Below are 23,133 nucleotides of genomic sequence, written 5' to 3'. Positions count from 1 at the left end.
CCCTTGCCTAAATGTACAATATTGTAATATAATTTTAATATGTTCAGTTGTTTCCCCAACAGCTATAGCCAAAATATAATAATGGAATTTAGTTTGATTATACTCAATATGTGTTGAAACCAACATACTAACCATTACTTGCAGAGAAATCACACTTGGATTTTTGACTCAAACCTTCTAGTTACTAAAGCAGCCTTGTTCTTCTTTCTATAGGAGTATGTGGACAGTGATTTGCATTGCCACTTTATTTTTTAATTTCCCGCTAACAAAAGTTATCACAGACCTTCATTAAGCTTCAATTTCGAGTGAAAAAGCAAGCTGTTCCCATTTACACAACTGCAGGCATCTCAGCGCATTACAGCTAAGAGTGGGTTGCCACGGTAACCGGAGAGCATCAATTCTACAGCTTTCTGAAACTCGGCAGCTAAAAGCTCTTTCTGACACAAATGCACCACGTTTAGGTCCTTACGTACCCCATAACTATCTATTCTTCTCAGCCCTGTCGTCAGGAGCCTTTTTTGTTTTGTTTGTGCCATCAATCATGTATGCGACAAGCACTAATGCACTGTGTGTGGATGACTGTGTTTTGCAGAGACAAAGGCGGCCTGCACTTTCAACGGAGTGGAGTACCACGATGGCGACATGTTCAGGATGGACGCCTGTCGCTTCTGCCGCTGTCAGGGAGGAGTATCTGTATGTTTCACGGCCCAGTGTGGCGTACTGCACTGCGAGCGCTACTACGTACCCGAAGGAGAGTGCTGTGCCGTCTGTGAAGGTTAGATTTGATTAAGCTCCAATAACGGCAAAATCACACAAGGCCATGAATACAACTTTGTAGATGATCATATTATGGGTCAGAAACTTGGATAGATTAAAAAAGTCATGTTCTCTATAAACTCTACACCTTTCTACATAATTCATTAAACAAACAGTCTTTAGCATGTGCCTTAGGGTTTGTTTTGCATTAACTGTTTATAATTATTTATTCAAAACATGATTTCTTGGCATTTTAATAACCAGTGGCATCCAAGCCCAAAACTAAATCCTAAAGCAATTATGGTGTGACTTTTTTAACATCACGCAAGATATCGGGCATTTCACGTTACGTGATTGGAAAGAATTTACCGATTTGACGTTCAATTTGCAAGATAAATACTTTGTGTGTTGTGAATTCAATGAGCATCCGGGGCTAATTAGTTCAGGGAACGGTTCATTGTTTTATTTTGTAGACAACCTTTAATAGGCTGCCTGGGAGCATGTAATTTCGATTGCTATGCTTCTCTCATGGGTAGATTTTTGTTGTCCAATACACTGCGCCTCGCCACGTTTCTCGCTCATGTTATATTTATCAGATCGTGGTCATGTTGAGATTAGTTTGCGAATGATTTTGCCGTTATGTAGTTAATTAAAGTGAAACTACCCCATTTCCCTGTAGCTTTTCTCTTGAGAGTTTTACTGGGATGGAATAAATGAAATTGGCCAACTTAAGTTAAAACGCTCAGAGTATTGAATTGGTCTGTAAGAGCAATTCATTAATTGTTGGATATGCAGCTACATGTATGGCTATGGAATTACTGTTATGCAATCTGTCATCATTATAAGATGGATTGTTGGCCACTTTTTTTCTTATAAACACATTACAACAGATGCTGTCGATTGTGGCAGCTACTGTATAAGCGGTCCCACGCAGACTGAGAACTTCCCATAAGTCTCTGCTGTATAACGTATATGCAAATCACTCACAAAGTGCCATCGCCTCCTACATCTTTGTTTATTACATATGTCAGCTAGTCTCACAGCTCTGCTTATCACATTTGTCAATTTAGCAAATCTTCAAAGTCAACACTGAAAATATTAAAACAGATCTACTTCCCCTGACTGTCCACACAGACTCCATCTTCCCTGTGCTGAATTTTGCCGGATGCTATGTGAACGGGCAGATCCTGGCTCATGGAGACCACTGGCGTGAGGACGATTGCACCTTCTGCCAGTGTGTGAGTGGAGAGGCCCGATGTGTGGCGGCCGCCTGTGGCCACAGCTGCCTGAACCCTGTTACGGTGCCAGGAGAGTGCTGCCCCGTGTGTGAGGGTAAGAGCAAATTTTCGGCTTGTTTTGCATTGGGTTTATCTTTCTTTTACTGTGCACCATTTTTCTTCCAGTTCCATGGTATGCAAAAATATTGTTGGCTAGTTTGAATGATGGCATTGAACCAATTCGCAAAGTGTTGGCACAATGCAAAGTTGACTATAATTTGTAACAGTCAGAGATAAACAGCAATTTCTTTACATTTTTTGAATCAATGAATCATTGTTGATTTGCTCCAATAAATCAAAACTTCTTGCAGTGTGTAATTTTTGAAAGGATCTCTTGACAGAAATGCTAAATAATATACAAAACTATATTATCAGGGGTGTATAAAGACCTTTTTATAATGAACCATTATGTTTTTATTACCTTAGAATGAGACGTTTTTTTATCTACATACACCGAGGGTACCCTTAAGTGAAAGTCGCCAATTTGTGCCGCCATGTTTCTACAAAAACCCTTAACGGACAAACTTTTTTTTTTTTTCGGCTACCATAGTTTCTCTATGCGTTTCAAAAGCGAGGGGTGAGCAGTGGACTGAACCGTTGGTTGCAATTTGCAACTTCACCACCAGATGCTGCTAAAATATACACACTGCACCTTTAACACTAGTGTTATTATTTAAAGGGTCATGGCATGAAAATCTGACTTTTTCCATGTTTAAGTGCTATGATTGGGTCTCCAGTGCTTCTATCAACCTAGAAAATGTGAAAAAGATCAACCCAGTAACTTATTTTTGGTAAACCATTCTCTGCAAGCACATGAAAAAATAGGTCGTTGAAATTTGGCTCTCCTTATGATGTCATAAGGAGCTCTTATTATAATAATACCACCCCTTAATCTGCACTATCCAACCACAGCACTGGCATTTAGTGCAGAGAAAAGCACAATTGAGTTTTAATTGCAACAAACCACTATCATTGTGATCAGTGATTGAATTTCATCAGCTCATTTGCATTTTAAAGGACACACCCAAAACGGCACATTTTTGCACATACCTACAAAGTGGCAATTTTAACATGTTATAATAAATTATTTATATGGTAATTTGAGCTAAAACTTCACATATGTGCTCTGGGGACACCAAAGATTTATTTGACATCTTAAAAAAGTCTTGTGCCATGGCCCCTTTAAAAACTGTATACAGTATGTAGTTAGTATTGGTGGTGCTTACTAAGTCAAGGATCTCTTAAGGACAGAGTCATATCTAAGGATAAGAATATATAAGTGTATGCAACCTCCTACGACACCTCCGCGCCATGGCAGCGACTTCTGCATGGGCGTGTGGCACTCACACACGTTTTCTTCAGAAAATCTAGTTTGAAAAATTCGCTCTATTGTTCTTCCGGCACACAGGTGCATGTTTTTGAGTTTGGATTCCAGTCACACACTGTATGTGTGAATAATCTACTAGGCTGTGAGAGCAAAGCAGGCAAGTGCATACCTGGATCTCCCACTTCCAACCCAAACACATCCACAGCCTCATATCCCTTCTGTCTCACGTTTTACTGTCTTTTTACTGTCATGCAATGCTGTGCCAAAACCCCTCGGTGTGTTTTCCTCCATTAGACCTCACTGCTCAGCCTTGCTATCAGTGGAATTTCATATCACGACTGCCGGTGTGTATTTCAGACTGTGCTGGCAGAGCTGGCGAGGTCACCCCAGGGACTTTCTGCAGCTGGCTGGGTTGTTTTCGCTGTGTTTGTTGCGGGTGAAAGCTTTGCCTCATTTTGTATCTCATCATGAGCTTTGATTAAGCAGTCCGAGGTATGGACGCATACCTCAGTATGCAGGAATGCGGCTCAGTTCTCGGGGGCATGGGCTGCATTCTTCAGAAGAGGGTTTGCAAAGGTTATTATTTTACACGCTCACACGCTGGAAGAAGCAAGCGAATGATAGATGAGTGGCAGGTATGTTGGATAATGAATATCTCGAGGGATTGGCTGGGTGCAGACTGATGACATCATCCTTTCGAAAAGAGCTGGAGAATATAGATTTTCTCACATCTCTGTTCGCCGTTTGAAGGCGCGAGACGTTTTTCCTGTTTTGCTCACCGACTCGGAATCACCAGGAAAGGAAAGCGTGTTTGGAGCGATTAACAATTGTATTAACCTCTACTAAATGCCAGCCTGACAATACGCGTGTAGGAGGCTGTGAAAAAACACACTAAACAACTTTGGGATGTTGTGGGGGAGAGATTTCCCCAAACTGGCGTGTTGATTATGATCAATGTCGTTCCGGCGAGAATTGAGTCATGCCGGAGATAATAAGATTCTCAATGTGTCTCACCTTTAACCTCCTTCCAATTAAAGATCTGAGCGAATGAAACAAACATCTATCGCTCTAGCTCTATTTATTCAAAGCGGAAGATTGCTACGCCTCTGAACTTGTTGCTAATTGCTTGCTACTACCGTGAGGGCTAGGCTTAGTACAGCTGGAGGTGTCACATTTAGCAGCCACCAGTACAAGCAAGCCAACTGCGTGTCAGTGTGCTAAAAACATCCACAATGCCTTAGCAACACCCAGACAATGCTTTAGCAACATCCCAGCATGGAAATAACTGTTCACATTTGTTTTTCATCTTCATTGGAATGCCAAGAATCTGGTGAGCGGCCTATAAGATTTGAGGTCATTTATGCAGGATGTAACAGGGTCAGAAAGCGCAGAGAGAAGTGAATGGACAGAAAGTGACAGCGACACGTCCGCACGGCTGCAGCGAGCGTGCGGCACGCTTGCGTTCACCTATTTTCAATAAAACTTTTATACGCCTGTCGGCCTATAAAGAAGTCAGAGGTTCAGATGGGTCTGGCCGACCGCAGAGAGCATTCGCTATGCTAGTGGGGTGAAGTGTGCAGTGTGGCTTTTCATACTAAGTTCAGCACTCCCGATAGCACCACTGCATTGCAATCAGATCTTAAATTCGGCGCTCTCTCTATATTTGAACTCTCTGTGTTTCTCTGGGCAGTGCAGAGCGAGATCAAAGGCAGCATGTCGGCCTGCTCATCATCACGGGCTGCAGTGAAAGGTTAAGCACAGAGAGAGTATTTGAGTGTGAAAATGTTCAAATGCTTTAGAAATCCTCCCACTGTGATGGGCAGGTGACTAACCGCTTTGGGCTTCAAATGAATTCATGACTGTATTTTGCTAGTTGAATGGCATAGCTTTGTGCTTGAAAGCAGGCCCGTCATCGAAGGGCACAACTGGGAATGTTATCTTGGAACCTCTGGCGCGTCTTTACACATCATGTTTCGAGTATGTCAAATGTAGAGATGTCAGTGACATTTTGTGCTTGATGTGAGGCATGAGTACTGTATAAAAGTTGAATTAAGCAGCATTTACAATGTAGTATATATATTTATTTAAATGTATTAGTATGTTGATGTGTGTTCAAGTATATCTTTACAATGCAGATGCTCATTTTGGACAGTGGAAACATAGAGCATATGTACTGGAATGTAAGATACATGTGCAAGTCTGCAACTAAAGTGCAAAGCCTGGATGTAGACTGTGAACAGATGTGCAGAGTATGTAAGCAGACAGTGATATTTTTCTGTAAAACGCACAACTAATGTCTTAAATAACCACCAGAGCAATGATTGTGGTCAGCAAAATAATTGACTCTGGTCCTTTGAATTATTTGAAAAAGCACACTACGCTTTGCGTCATGCCTTTGGATATATTTTGTAGCCTTTAGAGATAACATCTGGGTACGCTGTCAGAAAAAAATGGTTAAAAAATGTACCTTTTCAAAAAGTACAACTTTGCACCAAAAAGTTCAGATTAGTACACTCTAAAAAAACGTTTCTAAATAGCACTAAAAGTGGTTCACTGGCTCGTAATCATTGGGGAACCATTTTTAGTGTTATATACTGTAGCACCTGTGTGAAACCATATGGTGATATATCACCACTTATGGTTTTTCATAGGTAAAATTTAAATGTGCTAATTTAAAATGAGCTTTTAGTGATATTATCACAATTTTTTTAGCGTGTACCTCAAAGGAAATTATTGCCACTAAAAAGTGGTTATTAATACCTCAAAGATACATATTAGTATCTCAACAATACATAATAAGACTAGAGGTGTCAAAAGATTAATCGTGATTAACTGCATACAAAATAAAAGTTTGTTTCTGCATAGTATGTGTGTCCACTGTGGGTAATTATATAAATACACACATACATCTATACATTTAAGAAAAATGCTATGTATGTATATTTTGTAATCTATATACTGTATAATATATAATCTATCTATCTATCTATCTATCTATCTATCTATCTATCTATCTATCTATCTATCTATCTATCTATCTATCTATCTATCTATCTATTTATCTATCTATCTATATCCTCTAAATGTGTGTGTAAAAGTTTCTTAAATACATACATGCATGTGTGTGTATTTATCTATTCAAAATAATTACACACAGTGCACACACATTTTATGCAAAAACAAACTTTTTTCTATGCGATTAATCGCGATTAATTAAATTACTGCCCCAGTGAAAGCTGGGGTACATATTTGGACAATTTTTTTCTAAAAGTGTTTAAGGAAGCCTGACCTTATCATTTTAATGGTTGTGTGGTTTACTTAATATTTAAATTGTGACATTATTTGTCTTTGTTCTGCATTCTGCAAGTGTTTATTTGTTGGTGGGAAATATGTTGTTTTATTATTACCTTACCCAGTGATTGAAGGGCATCTTTGATCCGATTCAAGATTTTACATTTCCTTTGGTGTGTATTAGTACATGTTAGCGATATGCGAAAGGTACATAACCCAAAGTAAACGATGATGCGAGTTACCGTCTCCAACGTAAATCTATTTTCTTGGCCTACAACAAACACATGGATTGTAGGCAACAGTTTACTTCCTGGGATTGGTGATGTAGACAAGACCAACATTATCATAATTCCTCCCGCTTGGAAACACAGCCTGTAAATTAACTTCCGTTAGCATTGCATTGTGACCCAATCTTTCAAACATGGTAAGGAGCGTCACATTTCCGGTTGACGTCAGAGGTATTCAGGCCAATCACAACGTACAGGTTAGCTGGCCAATCAGGGACACAGAGCTTTTCAAATCGATGAGTTTTGTAGGAAGAGAGTAAAATCTGGAGCTACACAAATGTTCGGTATGTGGAAAATAATGTGTTTTTAACCATAAACCACGCAAACACATTGTATTATACCAATACACACAAAAAAAAAACATTGTTTTTTAGCAATGAAATAGGTGCCCTTTTTCCTTACATTGTAAAAATTTGTATCAACTTAAAAAATTACTTCAACTGGTAAGACCTAAAAAAAGTTTTTTCAACTTACATTTTTCACTGAACGTATTTTCACTTAAACATACAGTACTGTGCAAAAGTCTAAGGCCACCGCCACCAGACTTGTTGTTTTAGAAGTTTTAATGTCCATCCATATTTATTTTTCAATCTATTTTATTAAGATAAAAAACAGAAAATACAGGATTTTTTTACATTTTCAGGACTAAATGACTTCTTTAGGCATCGTCGGTGCTTAGTGTGACCTCTCATGGCACAAAACACATCTTGAGCGTTTTTGAGCAGAATGAAGTAAAATTAGGATTTAATTTTATTTAGGTTTAAGAGATCCTGCTTTTGCTCAAGTGGAAGGGGAGTTTACCCTAAAAACTTGACACATCAGTTTATATTTTTATACAGTTTTTAATACTACATACACATTTCCTGTATTTTCTGGATGTATTTTATTAAACTGAGACTGAGAAACAATTATATATGATCACTATAGCGTTGCAAAAACAACAAATCTAATTCTGGCATGGTGGCCTTAGACTTTTGCACAGTACTGTATAAGTTGAAAAAACTTTCAACTTGTTTTTTAGGTGTTACCAATTGAAGTAACTGAAGTTGATCCAACTTTTTTTCAAGTGCATTCAAGTAAACAATAGAGAAAAACTCTTTTATGTCTTTTGTGAGGTAAATGTTTAGATTAATAGCCTTGCATAAAGCCGAATGAATTTTAGGTCATTTAATTGAATTATAACAAATACGACACAATTCATTCCACCTACTGGTGTGTTTATGTAATATGAAGAAATGGTCACTAAACAAAACTGAACAAATTACTTGGATATGAATTAAAATATATTTTATTCACTAGTCCACTTTTATCGAAATGAATGTTTTTTGTTTTTTTAAAAGCCAAAGGAAAAGTTGTAGGTTAGCTGTGTATGGTTAGCTCTTTAAAGGAATGTTCCAGGTTCAAAACAAGCTCTATTGATAGCATAGTTCTAAACATTCTGTGCTTTAATGTTTGTACCGCTACAGTGCCTTCCCACAATGCCTTTCCTTTGTTTGAGACAAGTCAAAATATTTCCTGTGGTAATGCCACAGATGCAGTCGATAGGGCTTAACTTTTGAACCCGTAACATTCCTACAATGCTCAGTCAGTGCCTCAGGTGTGGCCCATTTTTTATATAGAGAAGCTTCCTATGTACTGAAGAACAGCCGTTTGGACTGTGTCCTTGGCACACAGCGTTACCTGTGTTTTGAAGCCACACACACAGTTCTATTCCTGTGGCCTTGTTGGTTCTTTCCATAACAAAGCCTGACGTCTGTTACTTTTGGAGCCGGAGTGTCGGCAGCCTTGCGGTGTAGATTCTGCAATGAAAAACAAAGATATAACACGAGAGATCTAACGTTTTTGTTTTTCTTCAGTCATAGTATATGTCATGTGACTGTTCACTCTACTTTAAAATTCATTGCCGCAGACAGGAATAAACATAAGTCTGTTTTCCCCTGCGAAAAGTGGTGAAACATCCCAAAATATTTTTACACTTTATATATGACTTAATGAAGAACTGTGCTTTTCTCTAATGTTGTAGTTATGACATCTGCTAAACCTAAACAGCAATGACCTTATTTCTGGTTAAGTAGACGTACAGCCATATGCATTCAACAGTGCCATATGTGGCCTTATGACAACAGTGGGAAATTGAGAATTAAGAGGGCAGCTGCATTTATACATGATATCCCCCTCGACAGAGCTCTTAAATAGCCATACCTGTTGGCAAGGACTAGAGATCTTTGCTCTCGCTGCGGCTCACATTTACATGTGGCATGTTGCACGCGACTGTTTGTAGAGGAGGTGAACGCATTCCAGAGCCGATTCCCATTTCTCCAATCTCTGCGCTTACGTCAAGTCGAGCCAGTGAAGAGAGAGCTTTTGATATGATCTGTAATGAGATATTTACTTTATATGGACTGGAGCAGGTTCAATGACCAGTTCCGACCCACTCACGAGGTGTCATCTGGTGCTGAATACGTCCCTTTGCAGGTGGAGCCTCTACCTTCATGTCCTGTCCTCTGGGTCTTGTTGGACACAGCTCTGCTCTCTGTCCCCCAGGTCCCAGGACAGCTTAATTTAGCTCATCCACCAGCTGCCCCGCGCTCTGTGCATTTTTATTTCCTAATTATTATTTGTCAGAAGACCTCATTTCCTCAAGGTGACACCCTCCCCCTGTCATAGGAAAGCTATTGTACCATACGCAGTGTGTTTAATTAAGCAAATGAAAGCTGTCAGGTTGGGTTGAGCCCCCTAAGCTCCTACATAGCTTTCTGAAGAGTCTCACACCTGAAATATTCCATGTTAAATATGCATTTTTTTTTTAAAATATTTTACATTTAGAATGTGAACATGCATGGGCTCACTCACATAAGAGAGAACAGTTGGAAATGGATTTTAATGTGTTAATGGAAAGGCATTTTTAATGAATAAGATAAAAGAACAACAATGGTTTGCCTGCTTTTTGTGTTTATCACTTATTTTTTAATTAATTACTAGACATAATTGTACATCCTTAAATAACTTTTTATAAAACAGAAAAAAAGCCGTTAAAGGATTGGTCCATTTTCTTAAAAAAAGAAATACAGATAATTTACTCACCACCATGTCATCCAAAATGTTGATTTCTTTATTTGTTCAGTCGAGAAGAAATTGTGTTTTTTGAGGAAAAAATTCCAGGACTTTTCTCATTTTAATGGACTTTAATGGACCCCAACACTTAACAGTTTTAATGCAGTTTAAATTTGCAGTTTTAAACGACTCTAAACAATCCCAAACGAGGCATAAGGGTTGTCAGTTTTGGCAAGAAAAATAAAAATATGCACTTTTAAACCACAACTTCTCGTCTTCCTCCGGTCTTGTAATGCGCCAGCGTGACCTCACGTAATACATCATCACGTCAAGAGGTCATGGATGACGTATCGAAACTACTCCCCAGTGTTTACAAGTGTGGAAAAAGAGGACCGCTCCGACGTTGTTGTATGTCGAATGATATTTATTAATGTCTTTGTGTCAGTTTATCGTCTGCAAATGTGCGTTTCATATATGTAACACGTGACCTTTCGACGTCATTACGCAATTACCTGAGGTCGCGCTGGCGTCACAGGATCGGAGGAAGAAGAGAAGTTGTGGTTTAAAAGTGCATATTTTTAATTTTTCTCGCCAAAAATGACAATCGTTTCGCTAGATAAGACCCTTATGCCTCTTTTGTGATCGTTTAGAGTCCTTAAATCTGCGTTGAAACTGCAATTTTAAAATGCATTAAAACTGTTAAGTGTTGGGGCCCATTGAAGTCCATTAAAATGAGAAAAATCCTGGAATGTTTTTTTTTCTCAAAAAACATAATTTCTTCTCGACTGAACAAAGAAAGACATCAACATTTTGGATGACATGGTGGTGAGTAAATTATCTGGATTTTTTTTTTTTTAAGAAAATGGACTAATCCTTTAAGGTCGTGACTCCTCATCTGAGGGGCGCTAATTCAAAATAAGTGTTCGGAGATTCATTTGTGTGGTTCCCTTTTCCAAAATATGTGTCCTGCGTGTCGAGAGATTATGCGAGTATCTGGCAAATGCGAGCATCTCTTGTATCATAAACCCTTTAGATACATCTGCAGCATGCACTTATTTTGACAAAACACGTGATGCACACACATTCACAAAGCGCAGAAAACATATTTTGAAAAAAGGAACCACACACACGATGGGCTACATACAGGTTGTGACGAACTTTGCATCGAGAGCCCTCGAAAAAAGAAATCACCAGCCGCCACTGCATTAAGGACTAGTGAAACATGATTTGTTTACACACAGGCTTGTATATGGACATATACTGTATGTAATGCTGTAATGGCCCAGTGCTGGCAACATATATTTGGTTTTTGTAATGTTTTAATGCGAGGGTCCGTGTACAGTGACGCAAATTTTGTATGCACACCGCTGGATGTTTTTAACCATGCGCACAGTCGAAGGCACAGCCTTGCAAAGCATAGTTTATGTTCATATAAAAGTAAAAAAAAACTGATATAATACTGATCTGCTATATTTAAATATGGTGGCATAACTTCAAATCTCATTGGTTCTGACATGTTTGTTGACTATTTGTCATATACAGGGACATCTGTATATGAAACTAAAATGACACCGTTTCAGTATAAAGTTGTAATTCGTGTTTGACTAAAAAAAGGAAGTCATACATCTGGAATGGCATTAGGATGAGTAAATTATGAGAGAATCTTCATTTTTGGGTGAACTATTACTTTAAGACTCATGCTTCAATCAACAGTGAGTCAAATGTTAGCACTCTGATGGTTCAGTAAGCACTCTGATAGATTCATTCAGTGAGGGATTCGTCAGACTGATTTCAGCCAACAATCCATAAATTAGTGAATGATTTTGCTTGATTACCGCTTCAGGAGAGTAATTCGTTCTTGAATAGGTTCATACTAGGCACGCTGTATATTTTTAAATCCAGACAACACAATAAAAAGGCTTGTTGTCTGCCATTATTACAGTCTATTTATCTCATCACATACAATTCAGACTGCAATCTCACTACTTGGGCGAAATAGGCTTCAGATTCAACAGCGGTGGAGCATCACTACTGACTACTGGTGCAAGAAACACTGTTATGACAGCAAATCTACCAAGTGCTGAAGCTATTAAACGCTGTCAGAAAAAAGGTACAAAACTTTATGTACCTTTTTTGTTGCTGGGGTGGTACCCTCAAAGGATCATTTTTGTACCTTTATGGGTATACAGTGCCACACATTGGAATGTTGTACCTTTTCGGATACAATATTATACCGTAAGGACCAATTGTGTACCTTTAAAAGAAAACAACGCCGTTTTTCAATATTTTACTATGTTCTTACCTCAACTTAGATGAATGAATACATACCTATTTTTATTCAGTGCATGCATTTAATCTTTGTACAGCGTGTCGTGAATGTGTTAGCATTTACCCTCATTTATTCCTAGGATACAAACAGGGATGAATTTAGAAGCCACCAAACACTTCCATGTTTTCCCTATTTAAAGAATGTTACATGAGTAGTTACACGAGTAAGTATGGTGGCACAAAACAAAACGTGGTGTTTTTTAAGCCTATAAAAAATGAGAACTATATTGTATGGCGGAAGACTGCGCCTGAGGTCAAAGTGCTGCAAACTAAGTGCTCTTCCGCCGTACGATATAGTTATCGCCATATAAAAATCGTCACTTTTTATTTTGTGCCACCATACTTGGTCGTGTAACTACTCATGTAACAGTCTTTAAATAGGGAAAACATGGAAGTGTTTGATGGCTTCTAAATTCATCCTAGTTTGGATCCTAAGGAATGAATGGGGCTAGGCTAAATGCTAACACATTCACTACGCGCTTTTAAAGATTAAGTGCACGCATTGAATAAAAATAGGTATGTATTAATTCGTCTAAGTTGAGGTAAGAACATAGTAAACTATTGAAAAACTGGTGTTTTCCTTTAAGGAACAATTTTGTACCAGTGAAATGTTAGGGGTACAAAACAGTTAATTATACCTTTAAAGGTACAAAATGGATCCTTAAGGTACAGTAATGTATACTAAAGGTACAACATTGTTTTATGTTATGTGTACCTGTAAAAGTACATAATGGTTCCTTAGGGTACCACCCCAGTGCCTAAAGGTACACTGTAAAAAATGTCTGTAGAAATTACAGTATTAATGGGTATTACTGGCAACTAGCTGCCAGTAACTTACTGTAGATTTTACATTTATGTTATTTACTTGCAACATTTTGTTCAAAGTTAAATGAACATGAAACATTTTTTGACTCTATCTTCTACAGTAAGTTACTGGCAACCAGCTGCAAAATTACAGCAAATTTTTTAGAGTGTACAGTTTTTGACCTTTTTTTCTGACAGTAAAGCTTTAGTTCACCCAAAAAGGAAAAATCTCGTATTATTTAAACCATTCCATATGTAAATGACTACCTTTCTCCAGCTGAACACAAAAATGTGACATTTTTGTTGGTTAGCGAAATCTTGTAAATACTCACTGCTCAAAACTAATGATGACATGCCAACATCTTCAACTGCCATTGGTTCATCTTAAAATTGACTCACTTTATGATTTATCAAACTTATATGTTTCAAGGTTCCCACGGGTCCCTTAAATCCTTGAAAGTTTGTGAATCTGAAGGAAATAATTCAAGGCCCTGGGAAGTTTTTGAAAATATACATACATAGATACAGGTCATTGAAAGTGCTTGAATCTATTTTATGCAAGAAGTTTTCTGGAAAAAATCCACATTATTCCCTGTGTAGTGTTGTATAATATCATACAATTTCTAGCTTTTTAAGCACACGTGCTAAACTGTTCGCTTTAAATGCTTATATCTTCTGTATGCGAATGTTGATTCATACTAAAATGCTTTTTTGCATAGTTGTGTTTGACATATGAAAACGTTTTTGGGTTACGTATGTAACTGTTGTTCCCTGAGAAGGGAACGAGACGCTGCGTCTCCCTTGCCATACTTCCTGCGTCCCTGTAACGCCGTCTTTGGCAATATTTCAGATAGCGAAACACTTCCTGTCTCCCGCGTCACCCTGTCTTTGTCGTTAAGCCTCACCGTTGGTTGAATTTGATATACAGATTCAGACGCACTTACGCCTGGAAGCGTCCACAAAGTGTCACCGCAGTGACACAGCGCATGTTCCCTCGAAAGGGAACTGTAACAATGTATCTTAAAAGGTAACACCTTGCTTTTACTTAAAATGTGTCCCAACATTTAGTCCTTGAATTTAAGGGTATTGGACCTTGAAAGTCCTTAAAGGGTCCTTGAATTTGAAGTTAACTAAGGTGTGGGAACCCTGATGTTTTTATTTTTATTTCTTCTAACACATTTATACTTCCCTTTTCTGTGTTGTTGAATAGTGAAGATGATGAATTGTAATATCATAGTGAATTTTCTATATTGAATCATGTCAAAAATAACAATTTTGTCACTTTACATTCATTTTCTAGAAAAAGCTCCTACGGACAATCTGCTAAACTATCTCATGTTTTTAATAGAAATAAGGACGTGATTTTCATTTTTTCTGTGCACTGCCTTTAAATTACATTCTCTGTTATTGGCCAGAAAAAATTACATTATAACATTTTCATGTTTGTCTATACTCATTGCTTCTCAGCATTCAACTCTGCATGCAAAATGGTTTTGCCGAAAGATAGAGAAAAACCAAAAGAGCAGCTGTCTGTATAAGATATTCAAAAAGCACAAACCAGTCACTTCTCTCAGTAACTTCAAAATGTACTAAAATCTGTTTTTCAGTAGGGACATATTACAAATCCACAGCACACAGTGAAAATGTCCATTTCCTGTGATGATGGCTTATATTTGGAGCGCTGCCATCCACTGTATTTGTAGTCATCAAGACATTTATCCATTTCAGTCCTTGACAACTTTATCTGTCTCTCTCCCTCTCTGTGTGCCCATCTGGCTGGATCCTTTCCCGTATTTATCTGTGTACTGGGGACACAGCGTGGTACAGTTTTCCGATGGTAAAAACAGAAATCAAATAGCAACTTGTCAGAGCTGTCATAACCTAAACAGCAAGATGATTTTTCCTGTCACTGATATACAGTACCGCCAACTTCTATATTAAACGGACCCGTAATCTTTTAATGGTTTCAGTCAAATCAATTATAACCAGTGGGAATCCTTATTAGACCAGGATGTCATTGCAGACGAACAGAGGGGACGTAGATAAGATACTTATTGAACATTTGATCACTTTGTTGTGTTGTTGCGAGCTGTCATCTTACTCATGCCTATTAATTGAAGAAGCAAAAAGAAGAGTTTATGAAAAATTGCTTTTGACTCCCGTGACTCATAAGCGTATTCCCGTTCGGGCTCAACATTTTCTCTTTCTGTTTGACTATCTCAGTTACTCATAAGTGACTCACATCCTCGGGGGAACATTTTTGTGTTTCAGAGCCCACATACATCACAATGGCGCCCCCTGCCTGTGGCTCACTGGACAACTGTACGCTGATGGAGAAAAGCTGTCCGTATGGATTCAGAATGGACTCCAATGGATGCAAGATGTGCAACTGCAAGACCAGTAAGTGGGCTGCGTGATGTTCTGCCGGGTCATTACAGAAGTGCTTTATCTTCTTCGGGTCTTACAGATGCTGTCAGGCGGTATTTAGCTGTATTCTCTCCAGACTCTGACTGGCTTTAGTAGTGATGTTTATGAGGATCAACAGTGAAGGGCAAATGGATTAAGAGATTGTTTTGTATGCTAAGAAAGGCCGGGTAAATCAAACTCTGAAAAATGTCAAAAAAGGGATAACAATGCTTGTTTTGCTGAATATGCTCCCATAAGGATTTTAAATATATATTGTAATATAAATGTACCCAACCAATCATAGTTTTGGACACACATAACTGAATTAAGTTTTTCATCCTCCTCAACTTTTTGTGTACCTCTAATGTTTGCAAGATGGCTGATGTTGATTTATCGAGAGAGTTATCAGTTTGTATTTGGTCGCCTTACTATAGGGGGAAAATAAACGGCGTGGGTCGATAAACGTCACATGACTCAAAAGTGAAATGTGTATTACAACTTACCAGGTTGCCCTCACTGACACTCTTTCAAGCGAGGTCCTTTTTATTCCTGTCTCTATAGAAATAAGAACTTGTGTCGTATAGCTCCGGGTGACTGCTTACGGACAATATCAAGCGTTCCTTCAGGTTGAATGAGTAACTCCGGGCGGGGCTGCCACCACAGCAGCAATCAGGCTCCTGATTGGTTAACTCGGGGCGAAATTCCACCAAAGTTCAAATTTTTCCACTCGGGCGTTAGCCGCAAATTCGCGTCAAACGCAAAATGCACAAAAAGCACCATTCTTGCGTACCGCGCCAGACGCTCTATTCGTGCCATTCGTGCAAACTAGACACGCGAATAAGGCAGAATTGCGTCTTCTGCGCCACGCCAAACGCCTCATTCGCGCCACGAGACCTCCAGACGCGCTTCAACGCGTCTTCACATCGACTTAACATTGAAATCACTCACGCTTCACGCCTCAACCGCTGCTGGTGTAAAGGCAGCATTAGGCGGTGGTTCTCAAACTGGGGGGAGGCTTGAGTTGGTGCCAGGGGGGCCCCACTTTTATGACATTTTATGATATACATTTAATATAAATTTTGTGTAATTAAACCTCAAAAAGATATACTGTAACTACTAACTAACAGCACTATATTTTATAATTTACTATGTTTTGTTTCATTTAAAAATGTAAGTTCGAATTGGTTTATGTCATGAATTTTCTTGGAGGGCGGCGCAAAGGGATGCACCCTACAGAAGGGGGGGCACACGGCAAAAAGTTTGAGAACCACTGCTCTTTTGAACTCATTAGCTGCAATTAACTGAATTTCTGACAGTGTGAATGTGAATTTCTTTGCAAAACTAAAATGTATTTTCATGAATTGAAGCAGATAGCATTCACAAGTCTATTAAGGGGATCATATGACATTGCTGAATTATTTTGTGTATTTGGTGTAATGCAATGTGTTTATGTGGTTTAAGGTCAAAAAACGCATTATTGTCCATATACCGTTCATTATTCTACAGTATAATAGATCAACGTTCTAAAAAGTGCATTGAGCTCTGATTGGCCATTTTTTCACAGAAATGTTTTGTGACAGAAATGTAACGGCCCTTACCAAAACACAGTGTTTCCCTGACATGGCGGCGGCGTAAATACTGCAGCGAGAATAAAAATGTCGGTTTTTTTTGCGTATACATTTGGGCGGTGTTCTGCAAGTCTTCCCACACATGACATAGATTTGTTGGGGCGTGTTTGAATGAGGCGTTTTTTTTTTTTTTTTGATGAGCCTTCATGTTTAGAAAGAATATCTCTTTGGGTTTGAGACTTTAATCTTTGCAACTTCATGGATCGTCTTTATGCCAGTCCTTCCAGAAAAACGCGGAGTTTTTTTATGATTGTTGCGGGCAAAAATCCTTGATCTTGCGGCACGTTTTCTTAAAAAATGCGATGGAATATGCGGGATATTTATGCAATTTTGCTAAAATTGTGGGAACTTGCCAAAATTGCGTGAACATGCAAAAACTGCGCGAACTTGCAAATACTGTTTGCAGCTTTTGCAGCTTTTCATTGTTGTTCACATCGCGTAATTACGTCACTTCCTAACATTCTCGTGACAACAGGGGACATGGCTGCGCAAGTGTGAAGTAAATGCAACATTTTTCAACTTTCTGCTAAGATATATATGACTTTTTTGCTACGAAAATGTGGGGATGAAATCATGCAAGCCCCACATTTTGCGAGCAGAAATCTGTAATTTATTCGTATTTAAAAAACGCAGCCCTCTCATAAATATGCAGACTTTGGCTAATTATGCATTGAATCATTCGTTTGCATAATCTCGTTTTTCTGGAGGGACTGATATGCACAGCTTTTAACACTATAAAGACAAAGGAAAATATGAAATTGCATTATATGACCCCTTTAAGGGTGGGAACTAAAATATTAAAATGTTTTCATTTGTTCAAATATTATTCCAAAATATGCAGAATAATAATGATGAATTAAGGGCCATTCACATTATAATGATAACTATATTAGCGTCCACATTACCGGACGATAACGATAAATTTACGCTAATTCGCTCACGCGCACGGCACTGGCGCAAATCCCTTGCCTTTAATGGCATTAACTAATATTGCATATTTTTGTAATTAAAACTTTATCAATTGTTTACATGTCACTGAATGTGTAAATATGCTGTAACTCCAAACTCGAATCTAGTAGTTTGTGTAATCTAATATCTTACCTTTTGGCGTAGTCAGTGTGGAAGGGGAAAAGCATTACGTAGTCAATTTCACAGCAACTTCATCAGCACTGAATATCTGAGGTAATTTTATGTGATAGACCTCAGCAATGAGCTTCTCCACTGTCATTTCAAGTGGGCGTGCATCAATAGATTTGATTGGCTGTCACTGATTTATCGTTCATTAGGTGGGAACAATTTATCAGGAAGTGGTCCCAACGATATCGTTCATTGTATATTTATTGTTATAGTTGCGGTGTGAACTCTGCTATTCTCTTTAATATAAAACGATTTTTAAAAATATATCTTTATAGTTATCATTATAATGTGAACGGCCCTTAATTGGGTGTGTTAATAATAAATTGTATTATATGTTGAATTATATGTTAGATTTTACATTATTTATTTATTTTGCCTCTATGTCTTTTTAGCAGGGGTCTGTCCTGCAGACTTCAGCTCCAACCTCAATCAAACACAGGTGAAGCAGCTAATTAAGGTGTTCAGGGTTGCTTTATAATTACAGACATGTCTGTTGGAGCTGGGTTGGAACTGAAGTCTGCAGGATAGTAGCTTACCAGGAGCAGGGTTGGAGACACCTAGGATGTATATTATTGGATGTGTGTAATGAATGTCTTATTAATTCGTCTCTGTTATATTTTTCTTCTAACCTTCAGGAGAAGAGATGTGCAATGCTCTAATTGCCAGTTGCACTCTCAAATGCCCTTTTGGCTTCCAGACCGACGTCCACGGATGCGAGATTTGCCAGTGTCGCCCACGTCCCAAAAAGTGCAAGGCTGTGTCCTGTGTCAAGAACTGCCCGTTCGGATACATGTGAGAGTTCTTGAATTATATGCTGGAGTATTCAGATGCTATCTGAGATTTACATTAGCAAGCAAGATGGTCAAAGTTCATGTTAAACATTGACTGATTATTATACAGATTAATAACCAAATGGCAGGTGCGCAAAAAGCTAGATTGAATGCTTTTGCCTGTTAAATATGCTACAATAGGCGTAAAAAAGTAGTGAGACCTAATTGTAATTCCATACCATTAAAATCAATTGATAGCAAGTATCCCAAAATTAACATGAGACTGTATCTTCACAATACTTTGACTGAAAACTTGACAATGCAGTAGCTGGGCACACTGTGTGGTAGAAATGATTAATCTACTAAAACCAGGAATGGTCATCTGCACCATGACTTGAGGTTACTTTAGAATTTGGAGCTGGCACCCCCTAGTGGTAAAAAGATACAATAATATTTAAAAATGCATATAGCTTTTAATTAATTTGGCCTATCCCGTGGCACTTCCTCGAATCATGCCATTTATGAGGATGCCAGTCGTACCGAAGTTAGCTTTACCTCCTGTCTGCCATTCCTTTTTCTCCATTTCACTGATTTCATAATATCATTCTTTAAAATCAAGACATATCTTATTTATTTCATACATCAGTGCTATCTGGTATTATAAAACTGTCATAAGAAACTGTCAGGACAGGCAGCATTAATTTGTTGTCATAAACATAGTTCCACACCGTTCCTCACGTAGTCGAAAGAAAATTGTGAATGACAAAATGATCCCTTTCTCTATGCGTTGCTTGTTTGTGCCCAGCTGCAAGTTTAGAGTTGACAGCTAATTAGGTCCGACTCAGATCAGCGCTTCAGATTGCGCTCCGTAAAGGATGAGTTGTGATAGCGAAGCTGAAGGCCTAATCTACCCAACACTGTGTTTCCGTGCCATCGCGAATAAACATTGCTTCTCCACATCTGAAAAAAAAAACTCACATCAATTACACGGGCAGATCGCCAAGCCAATTTGCAAAAACTTTTGCCAAGTCGTGCAGTCAGCAGGTTAAAGAGATGCCTTGCGATGCATTAAAATGAGACCGACAACAAAGGTGCTAAGTAGTACAAGCTGCTGGAGTATCCAATGAGTTAGCCTACAGAAAAATAAAATAAAAAACACTTTATTAACGTGCAGCAAAGTAGACGCAGAATGCCTTCTGCTACAACAAAGTGTCCAGTTGTCAGGTCCAGAAACTAAATTCTGATTCTAAGTACTTATTTGAACACAACTAATTGCTCAAAGCAATACTCCAGACGTAATATTAAACTTACCCCGTAATTAACTTACCCTCGAGCAATCTGAGATACATATGTCTATGATCTTTTATATGAACACATTTGGAGTTATTTTAGTAAATGTCCTTGCTTTACAGCGTTTAATTGTAGAAAACAGAGATCAGGAAACAACATCTGACTTTGGAGCCCAAAAAAATGCATCCATCCTTTACAGAAGTACTCCACATGGCTCTAAGGGGTTAAAGGGATAATTCACCCAAAAATGAAAATTCTGTCATCATTCACTCTCTAATGAACACAATGGATGATATTTCAAGAAATGTTTGTAACCAAACCGTTTGTGGACCCTATTTACCTCCATAGTATTATTTTGTCCTACTATGTAAGTGAATGGGGTCCACGAACGGTTTGGTTACAAACATTCCTTAAAATATCTTCCTTTGTGTTCATCAGAACAAAAAAAATATCTACAGGTTTGTAACAACATGACAGTGAGTAAATGATGACAGATTTTTTGGGTGAACTATCCCTTTAACTCTTTCCCTGCCATTAACGAGTTATCTCGTCAATTAAGAGAAAACATTTGCATGAAAAAAAGTGTTCCTGATGAGTTTTTATGGTTATCTGTAATACCATGATTATCCACTAGATGGCTTTACCCAATTTAAAAAAAATGAAAAAAATAATTTGTTAATTCTACACTCTGTGCATGTTTTGATAATCGTTCTGACTCTGATCTCTAACAAAATTCTTTCATAAAAATGCAATTATTTCAGCTTTTTGCTAAAAAAATATTATTTTTGAAGAAAAATACCCATATTAAAAGTTTATAAGCAGAGAAAAAAAATAGATAGGATAAAACGTTTTTTTTTTCGTTTATTTTTGTTTGTTTGTTTGTTTATTGTTTGTTTGAAAGCAGAGGGTCTGTTCTTTCATTTGATATATGTATGTTTATATATTTTTAGAAGAAATTTTTCCTGGAAGACGTTTTGTGAAACTTTAGTGAAAATCACAAAAACGCTGGCGGGCAACTTTTTATAAAAGGCTGGCGGGGAATGTGTGTCTATAATTTATGTGATTTTGTCAGAAAAATATTCATGTTTTAAACTTTACAAACTGTAATAACTAGCTTCCAGTAACCACGTCATTTGGGACTCATGAGAGTCACTGCGCAACCTTCTGTACCCATGGCAACCAACGCTCACTATGCTAAAACTCTCTTGGAATCGCGTGAGTCCAAGATGCCGCTGTTGCCGGAAGCTAGTTATTACAGTTTATAAAGTTTGAAATATGGATATTTTTTCTATAAAATCTCATCCATTACCCACAGAAGAGCTTTATTAACCCCTTGGAGCCGTGTGAAGGATGAATGTACTTTATTAGTTGTTGTTCCCTGATCCCTGTTTTCTACTATTATAAAGCTTGGAAGAACAAGAACATTTATTAAAATAACTCCAAATGTGCTCTTCTGAAAGACATGTGTATCTCGGATTGGGTGGGTAAATCATGGGGTATTTTTGATATATGGCTGGAGTATCCCTTTAATGCCAGAGCATGTGGGCTACATGTTACTTCGGAACTTTAAAGATTGTTACGCTTTGGTAAATCTCTTTAAGGCTAACTGTAAGCTGATTGGCTGTTTTCTTAGTACAGCAGATGTCTGAAAATTTAGTTTAACCTATTTAAGATCACCAATTCTGCAGGTCAGGGCTACTTTTATGTTTACTATGTATTCTGTTGTCTGCGAATGGTAGTAATATTTACAAACTGTGTTAAGGGTAACGCATTACAAGTAACGTGCATTACGTAATAATATTAATTTTCTGAAGTAATGAAAAGTAACTAAGTAACGCAATTAGTTACTTTTTTTGGGGAGTAACTTAATATTGTAATGCATTACTTTTAAAAGTAACTTTCCCCAACATTGTTTACAAACTATATATATATATATCTTCTATCAAAATGAAGCTGTGGCATCCTGGTTAGTTCGAATGCTCTGGGCATGTTGAGTTGTGGTGCTCATATAGATGATACGGGTTCTAATCTAGACTGCATCATGACCAAAATCCATTCAAATATGTATGACCCAAACCTAACCAAGTGCAGGGAACAAGAAGGCAGTGTTGGCTGGTGCTGCATCTTTATTTCCTCCTATCAGACAGTTATTTCCTCAGGTGTGGTTGAGTAAAGAGGAGTCTTTATTTATCAGAGCTCGGCTTCTGGCCTCTCGTTGTTTCTTTCCACCTCAATTTTACCGTCATGAATGAGCACACAAGTGCAAATGCTTGCATCTCAGATTCTAATTTTAGATATCTGTTTATGCCCCCTCAAAGATATGGCCGAGGTTCAAGCTCGAGGCCTGAATAATGCATGCGGCTTAAACGTGAATCCCTCCTCTTCCTGCATGAAAAATATTGATATTCCCAACTGCTGACATCATACCCGATAGCCCCTTATCACTAAACCAAATACAGACTGCACATGGCCGCTTCTCAACCCTATTATTCGGAAGATAAGAGTGGATGGGAGAGAGTGCGTGCCTGTAATGGACTGTGAGGGCTATGGCCAATGTGCCCTGAAAAAGTTTTTCCCTGAGAAAGGTGCCTTGGCCGCCAGGGAGCGTTTTGATTGGTCGATTTGGGCAGTCATCTTTAATGTGCCATCTGCTGGCAGGACTCCAAGTAAGGTCAACAAAGTCTCTCTCTCCATTTATGTCACCCATTGGCTATTAACTGGTGACATTGGACTGTGTCTTTCGCACCTGGTGTGTAAAGCCAGCTCGGTGCAAAAGCA

General features: G+C 38.2%; 1 protein-coding gene across 2 annotated transcripts in view; it reads left to right on the top strand.

The window, feature by feature from the left end:
- LOC141362606 (cysteine-rich motor neuron 1 protein) overlaps positions 1 to 23,133 on the top strand; it is a 150,003-nt gene that overhangs the window by 114,081 nt on the left and 12,789 nt on the right. For both annotated transcript variants that reach the window (XM_073864907.1, XM_073864906.1), the window contains exons 6-9: positions 593 to 775; positions 1,891 to 2,088; positions 15,396 to 15,524; positions 18,931 to 19,087. In XM_073864907.1, coding sequence (XP_073721008.1) covers positions 593 to 775; positions 1,891 to 2,088; positions 15,396 to 15,524; positions 18,931 to 19,087 — 667 coding nt within the window. The remainder of the gene's footprint in view (positions 1 to 592; positions 776 to 1,890; positions 2,089 to 15,395; positions 15,525 to 18,930; positions 19,088 to 23,133) is intronic.

The sequence above is a fragment of the Misgurnus anguillicaudatus genome, unplaced genomic scaffold (genome assembly GCF_027580225.2).
Source record: "Misgurnus anguillicaudatus unplaced genomic scaffold, ASM2758022v2 HiC_scaffold_28, whole genome shotgun sequence".
NCBI lineage: Eukaryota > Metazoa > Chordata > Actinopteri > Cypriniformes > Cobitidae > Misgurnus > Misgurnus anguillicaudatus.
Note: the sequence above shows the minus strand (reverse complement) of the source record. Positions and strands in the feature narration are given on the sequence as shown.